The following is an 8,255-nucleotide window of genomic DNA, read 5'->3' as shown; positions in this document are numbered from 1 at the left end:
TCCTTAACTTTCCATTTCTTCCTTCAGAAAAGATTGGTTGGAAGACGATGAAGGTGGCGGTGGTCGGAACAGGGATCAACGGTCTGGTTTCGGCTTATGTTCTATCAAAAGCTGGAGTAGAAGTGGTGTTGTTTGAGAAGGAAGATTGTAAGATTGTAAGCTTGGATAATGGCTTTGATTTGGAGCTCAGCTCCATGGTCTTCAATCCAGTAATCTCTCATGCTCTCTTTATTTTTGAGGATTTTGTTAACTTTTTGGACTTAAATCTCTCATTCATGCTCTTCATTGTCTTCGTAATTGAGTAGGTCACATATCCAAACATTATGGAGTTCTTAGAGAGCTTTGGAGTTGAAATGGAAGCTTCAAATATGTCATTGTCGGTGAGTTTAGACAGTGGAAGAGGCTATGAATGGGGGACTCAAAATGGTATTCGAAGCCTATTTGCACAAAAGAATAATACTCTTAATCCATATTTCTGGCGGATGATTCAAGAAATAGCCAAATTTAAAGATGAAGTTAAGCGGTATGTACTACCAATATGGTTATTGGCTCCTTATACATACACGAATCTTGTCTTAAACTAACTAGGATGGTAAATTTTGGTTGTTTGGTGTAGATATCTTGAAGTTATGGAAAATAATCGTGGAATTCATCTAGATGAAACGTTGGGACAGTTTCTCGAGTCGAGGGAGTATTCCAAATTGTTTCATTCCGCTTATCTTGTGAGACTTTTTCTTCTTATCAAACTCTATGGATAGAGGTTTTTTAGATATTGTCATCTTTGTGCTTTTCCTTTTAGGTTTCTCCTCGAGGTTTTTAAAACGCGTCCGCTAGGGAGAGGTTTTCATATCCTTATAAAAAATGTTTCGTTCTTTTCTCCAACTGATATGAGATCTCACAATTCATCCCACTTCGAGGCCCAGCGTCCTTGCAGGCACTCGTTTCCTTCTCCAATCAACGTGGGACGCTACTTCCTCTCAAGGTTTTTAACACGCGTCTGCTAGGGAGAAGTTTTGACACCCTTATAAATAATCTTACGTTCTTTTCCCCAACCGATGTGGGATCTCACAATTCACCCCCTTTGAACCCTAGCGTCCTCACAGGCACTCGTTCCCTTCTCTAATAAATGTGGGACACCCCAATCCACCTCCGTCATTGGCACATCGCCACATCGCCCAGTGTCTAACTCTAATACTATTTGTAACAGCCCAAGCCTATCGTTAACCAGTATTGTCCTCTTTGACCTTTCCCTTTCGGGATTTCCCTCAAGGTTTTTAAAATGCGTATACTAATGAGAGGTTTCCACACCCTAATAAATGTTTCATTCTTCTGTCCAACCAACGTCCGATCTCACAAATTTTCTATAACCCATTTTTCTAAATTCTTATTCCAATGGAATGCATTTACTAAACACATGTTCATAATGTTTCTTCAGGCTCCAATGTGCAGTTCAATTTGGTGTTACCCCATAGAAAAAGTTCTCAACTTTTCAGCTATCTCAGTTCTTTCATTTCTTCAAAATCATCACCTGCTTCAGGTGAATTTTCACATCACTTTTTTCATTCCCTTTTAAAGTTCTATCTTAAGGGTTTTTCAATAGCCTTTTTGGCTTGTTTCCATTATAGTTATTTGGTCATCCACAATGGCTTACCATTAAACGGAGTTCAGATTCATATCTAAACAAGGTGATCCTTGATTACAAGTGCTTTTTTATTAGTTTTCTTTTGTGTTTTCCACCCTTTTTCACCTTCAAATTTGTGTTCAAAACATCAGATACAAAAAGCTCTTGAGATTCAAGGATGTCAAATAAGAACTTCCTCTAAAATTCATTCAATCTCATCAACCATGGAAGGTGAGCAATTAAAAAGATGAAGGATTCTTGAGCTGTTTTAGTTAAGGATTTTGAACATTTGATATAACGTTGAACAGGGTGCATTATAAGCTACGAGGCCGATTCTCAAGAAATATTTGATCAATGCGTGCTAGCAATTCCTGCCGCTGATACTCTAAAACTATTAGGGAATCAAGCAACCCCAGAAGAAGTAAGAGTACTTGGAGCCTTTCAATACGTTTATAGGTAAGAGATGAATATCAAGCGTGTTGTAATGCTCTGATATCACTTGTTGTACTTTAATGCCACAATCTTCAAATGTTCTAATACCAATTGTTGTATCTAAATGCCACAACTAAAAATGCTTCGATATCCAATTGTTGTAGCGGAATGTCACAACAGAAAATGTTTTGATACCCAATTGTTGTAGCGGGAGCGGAAGCAAGATTGATCTCACTCACACACCCACAGACAGAAATTAAAAAAAGATTTACGTGGTTCGGAGAGAATAAATTCTCCAGCATCTATGAGTGGTAGCCAATCACTCTAACCAAAATGTTTACCATGTGTATCTCTCACGTTACAAAGTCTCTCTTACAAAATTCCTCTTAATTGGGGATCAAAACATTTTTTGTTGTGGCATTCCGCTATAACAATTGAACATCAGAACATTTTAGTTGTGGCATTTGGGTACAACAATTGGTATCAGAGTGTTTGCAGGTTGTGGCATTAAGGTACAACAAGTCAGATCCTTGGAAGATTGTGGCATTATCAGACAACAACTTCAAAAGCATATAACTGTTATATTTTTGGTGTATTGGCCGTTGGAAAGAGGGATAGTGAAAGAGATAGGAATGGATAGGAATAGATGAAAGCTACAGTGCTTTATTATTGTCTACCGACTCAATGCTCATAGTGTTACACAATCCCAGTATTTATAGCTAATACACTGGGCCAGAAATAGTAAATCATAGAAATCTAGATAAACTCAAATCTAATAACAATCTCCTAAAATCTAGTTTGAATATTTTAATCATATCTAACTACTCTAAATCATATTTTCATTTTGAATACTTTGAATCATATCTCAACATTGACAGTGATATCTTCCTTCATCGTGACAAAAATTTGATGCCCCAAAATCAAGGTGCATGGAGTTCATGGAACTTTCTTCAAAATACAGATAATAAAGCTTGTTTGACATATTGGCTCAATGTACTTCAGGTTGATATTTTATAGGGTTTATTGATGCATGAATCTAATATCATGTGTATTAATTTTACATGCCTAACTTTGGAATGAATGTAGAATCTTGGGCAAACGAGTCCTCCCTTCTTTGTAACTATTAATCCAGAAGAAGAGCCAAAACATGTCTTGTTTAAGTCCTCAATTGGTCGCCTAATTCCATCGGTTGCTGCATCAAAAGCTTTAAATGAGCTTGATAGCATTCAAGGGAAGAGAAAATTTTGGTTTTGTGGAGCCTATCTAGGTGAGATTTCTTGCTTCCAACTTCACTTAAAATAAAATTTCTCTCGGTTAGCTAGAAGGGAATAGAGACAGGGACAAGGATTATTGTGAGATCCCACGTCAGTTGGGAAGGAGAACAAAGCATTCCTTATAAGAGTGTATAGAAACCTCTCCCTAGTAGACGCGTTTTAAAAATCTTGAGGAAAACCCCAAAAAGAACTATAGTTGCTAACTATGGGCTTGAGCCGTTACAAATGGTATCAGAGCCAGACACTGGGCGATATGCTAGCAAGGAGACTACACCACGAATGGGGTAGACACAAGGCGGTGTGCTAGCAAAGGACACTAGCCACGAAGGAGGTGGATTGGGGGTCCTACATCGATTGGAGAAAGGAACGAGTATCACTAGAATGTTGTTCTCCGAAGGGGTTGATTGTGACATCGTCTGAGAGGAGAACAAAGCATTTTTTTTGCAAGAGTGTGAAAACCTCTCCCTAGTAGACTTATTTTAAAAACCTTGAAGGAAAATCCGAAAAGGAAACTCCGAAAAGGAAACTCCAAAGAGGATAATATCTGAATTATATTCTCTGTTTCCATCTCCACCTAAATTCCCGCCCCGCCTCATTCGATGCTATGCTTATAATGATGCCCTTTTCTTCTTTTTTTTTTTTTTCAGGTAATGGCTGCCATGAAGATGGGTTTAAGGTAATGAATGATTACTCCATTGGCCTTTGCAAATTTTTCCTTGGGCCTTTTTGGATTTGGATAACTCATTTGAAACTTAAATGAAGTTCTTCAACACAAACTTTTGCAGGCTAGCAGCCTGATAGCACAACATATGGTTGGTAAAAGTTATACTCTTTTGAGCAATCCAAACCATATGGTGCCTTCTTTGCTACAAACTGGAGCTCGTCGTCTAGTCACTACATTTCTTGCTCGTTATATATCTATCGGATCATTAACGTAAGTTATATACATTCTAATTATGTCCCATAAACAATAAATCAACAACTAATTTTGGTTATTATATATCATATAGTATAATGGAGGAAGGTGGTAGAATATTTACCATTAAAGGAATTGATGATAAATTCCTTTCCAAGGTTGTTTTGAGAGTCCATAACCCCCAATTTTACTGGAAGGTATGAATTGTTTTGATATTAATTATGATAAGAGGAATGTTTATCTAGTTTCAAATTCTTCAAAGATTTTGTTTTGGCTTACAGATTATGACACGAGCTGATGTAGGCTTGGCTGATTCATATATCGATGGAGATTTTTCTTTTGTTGATAAAAATGAAGGTCTTCTTAATCTTGTTTTGGTGAGCTTATATTTTTTAATAGTTATCGAGAAACGATTTGCATGGGATAAAGTAATCATGAAAATCTGACTAATTTATCTCGTACTATTTGTGTATAATTCATGAACCGTGTTATTATAGGAACCATTTCTCTTGTTTAAACAAGTATGAGTTAGAATACAGTTAGAGTAGAAAGAGTTGAAAAGAAATTGTTAATAATACTACATGTGAGGTCTCACATCGGTTGGAGAGGAGAACGAAAGTATTCCTTATAAGAGTATGAAAATCTTTCACTAGTGAGTGCGTTTTAAAACGTTAAGAGAAAGCCCAAAGAGGACAATATCTGCTAATGGTTTGCTTGGGTTGTTACAAATGGTATTAGAGCCAGATATTGAGTGGTGTGCTAGCAAAGACGTTGGGCACCAAAAGGGGGTGAATTTTGAGGTCTCACATCGGTTGGAGAGGGGAACGAAGTATTCCTTATAAGGGTGGGGAAACTCCTCCCTAGTGGACGCGTTTGAAAACCTTGAGTGGGTTTTGAAGTCCCACATCGGTTGGAGAGGGGAACGAAACATTGCTTACGACGGTGTGAAAACCTTTCCCTAGTGGCACATTTTAAAACCTTGAGTGGATTTTGAGGTCTCACACCAGCTAGAAAGGGGAACAAAGCATTCCTTGTAAGGTTGTGGAAACCTCTCCCTAGTGTACGCATTCTAGAGAAGTATCTGCTAGCATTAGGCTTCAACTGTTACAATATACTCATAATACTCTTTCGTACTAATGTCTATTACAGATATTCATAGTCAATAGAGATGCAAACTCTTCGGTTACAACTATGAAGAAGAAAAGGTATACATATTTGTATCGATCCTTCAAGAGTTTGGTTAAACTATTTAGAACCCGTTCGATATGACTTCAAAGTGTTTTAAATCAAACACATTTGTTTACATTTTAGGGGATGGTGGACGCCTCCATTACTCACAGCTAGTATTGCATATGCAAAGTACTTCTTCCAACATTCTTTAAGACAAAACACTATTACACAAGCTCGTAGGAACATCTCTCGACATTATGATCTAAGCAATGAACTCTTTTCTCTCTTCTTGGATCACACAATGACATATTCATGCGCTATTTTTAAGGTTTCTATACCACAGACAGACACTATCATCCTTAAACATTTAATAATGTGTTCATACGCTAATTTTTGTGTCGTGTTTTTCTAAACTTTTTTTTTTTTTTTTAATAGAGGGAGGATGAAGATTTGAGTGTTGCTCAACTTAGAAAAATTTCAATTCTTATAAAGAAGGTGATTATTTAGCTTCAAATATTAAATTCAATTATTACCATATTTATAATTTTTTTCTTCATTAATTAATTTTGATAATTGGTAGGCAAGAATTAATAAGAATCATCACATCCTAGAAATTGGGTGTGGTTGGGGAAGCCTTGCTATTGAAGCTGTGAAACAAACTGGATGTCATTACACTGGCATTACTTTGTCTGAAGAACAATTCAAATATGCTGAGAAGAAAGTCAAAGATCTGGGTCTTCAGGTAAAAATATGCAGTAATTTGAGTTTTACCTCTATCGAAAATGGTTCGATAATGGCTCCAGAGTAAAAAATTGTTAAAAAATATTGATCGTAACTCAGTTTTCTCACTTGATGCTTCAAATGCCCTGAATATGATTTTTGCATTCAGGTTTGGATGGTAAGGTCTCGTGTAATAGCTACAAGTTATTTTAGGTTCTCATTTTAGTCTTAGTAGAACCTCGAGTGAATCTAGCTATTAGACCAAAACGAGAAAAAAAACTTTTCTGAACGGGCATGTTAGGTTATGGACGCTGATGCTTATTTGTAGCTCAGTCAATGATTATACATAGTAAAATTATGTATAGTAAATAATTATGTCCAGTAAAAAGTTATATCGGTTCAACTCTACAAATATATATTTATATAAAGTAGATGATTATATTTGGTAAAATTATATACAGCAAATTGAACCATATATATATTCGCTGTTTTGAAAATTTATTTTCTGCTTTCTCCGTGTATATATATTGGAAGTCTAATTAATATAAACTTTTAGCCCATATTTCTGTTTGCATTATCTTTCTGCATTCTCTGTATTCTTACCGTACATACTTCAATCATTTTAGCCAATATTCTTCCTTGCATTTTCTCTTTCCTATTCTTTGTGTTCATCTAGATCGAGGGTGTGTTGTTCTGCGAACCCAGCATAACACTCATTCCGTTCATTAACCATTCATTTCGGTCAAACCTTTCTTTCAGGATCAGATCAAGTTTCTTTTTTGTGACTATCGGGAATTGCCAAATAATATCAAATACGATAGCATTATATCATGGTGAGTGAGTGAAAGGAAGTGATTTAGCTATGTTTATGAACTTGTTTGATTCTTTTTTATATATTCAGCGGGATGATAGAATCTGTTGGTCATGAGTTTATGGAAGATTTCTTTGGTTCATGTGAATCAGTATTAGCAGAGAATGGTCTTCTAGTTCTACAGGTTGGAAAATTTGTAAATGCATGAATTTTGGTGAGTATTTACGTTGATTTCATATAACTTTTGGTTCGTGTTAGTTTATATCAATACCAGATGAGCGTTACGATGAGCATCGACTGAGTTCAGACTTTATGAAAGAATATATATTTCCTGGAGGATGTCTACCATCAATAAGTAGGCTAACGACAGCCATGGCTAAAGCATCCAGGCTTTGGTAAGCAAATATTAACCTAAGTTCACTGTTAGGAGATATTGTAGTCTCATGGTTTTAAAATGCGTCTACTATAGAAAAGGACTAGCCATACTCCGACCAATGTGTATGATATTGTCCACTTTGAGCATAAATTCTCGTGGCTTTGCTTTTGATTTCTCCAAAAGACCGACTCATACTAATGGAGATAGTATTTGTTACTTATAAACCCGTGATTAGTCCTTTAATTTGCAGCGTAGAACATGTGGAAAACATTGGTATTCATTACTATCGGACATTGAGGTGTTGGAAGAAGAATTTCATAGAGAATAAGAGGTATGAAGCCAAGTTAATCAGTGTGGGTTGGTTCATATTGAAGTTCAATCCCTTTAAGGCATTGTGAATTCTGTTTGTATCAGCAAGATTCTTGAACTGGGTTTTGATGAACGTTTCATACGAACTTGGGAATACTATTTTGATTATTGTGCTGCGGGCTTTAAATCTCGATGTATGAGAGATTATCAGGTACGGAAGAATCTTAAGCGTTTATACTTTTTAATTATTTTTGTTGTTTCGACATATTTCGATCATGAGCCTCATCCAATAATTGTACGTCGACATATGCAGATCGTGTTTTCAAGACCCGGTAATGTTACAACTTTCACCGATCCATATCAAGGAGTACCTTCAGCAAATTGAGTTTGGTTTTACTTTTTTACTTTGGCTACTGTTATTGGGAATAATTTGGTTGGATTTGGCACACAAAAAAAAGGGTGAATAAATTGCATCTAATTACATAACATAACCTATTCTACACGTGGCCCACTAGACGATCTCGTTAACATACCCCTTAAACCTAAATATGGGTAAGTGCATGCTCATGCAGCTAAAACAAGTAAAAAAGAAAGGAACGTGAATAATATCTTAAGTGTAGACATCT

The 8,255-nt window shown here is 36.1% G+C and overlaps 1 protein-coding gene across 1 annotated transcript; it reads left to right on the top strand.

Moving 5' to 3' along the window:
• Positions 1-8,070, top strand: LOC111464165. Its single transcript, XM_023108246.1, has 23 exons — positions 1-209; positions 306-523; positions 617-722; positions 1,436-1,537; positions 1,626-1,685; positions 1,774-1,852; positions 1,930-2,077; positions 2,932-3,055; positions 3,140-3,320; positions 3,975-4,003; positions 4,113-4,261; positions 4,338-4,440; positions 4,525-4,620; positions 5,393-5,448; positions 5,555-5,741; positions 5,849-5,908; positions 5,994-6,155; positions 6,893-6,966; positions 7,035-7,128; positions 7,203-7,339; positions 7,571-7,651; positions 7,735-7,840; positions 7,943-8,070. Exons 1-23 carry the CDS (start codon positions 48-50, stop codon positions 8,012-8,014), a joined length of 2,586 nt encoding a protein of 861 aa, XP_022964014.1. The 5' UTR covers positions 1-47; the 3' UTR covers positions 8,015-8,070.
• The last annotated feature ends 185 nt before the right edge of the window (positions 8,071-8,255 follow it).

The sequence above is a fragment of the Cucurbita moschata genome, unplaced genomic scaffold, assembly GCF_002738365.1.
Source record: "Cucurbita moschata cultivar Rifu unplaced genomic scaffold, Cmos_1.0 Cmo_Scf00030, whole genome shotgun sequence".
NCBI lineage: Eukaryota > Viridiplantae > Streptophyta > Magnoliopsida > Cucurbitales > Cucurbitaceae > Cucurbita > Cucurbita moschata.
Note: the sequence above shows the minus strand (reverse complement) of the source record. Positions and strands in the feature narration are given on the sequence as shown.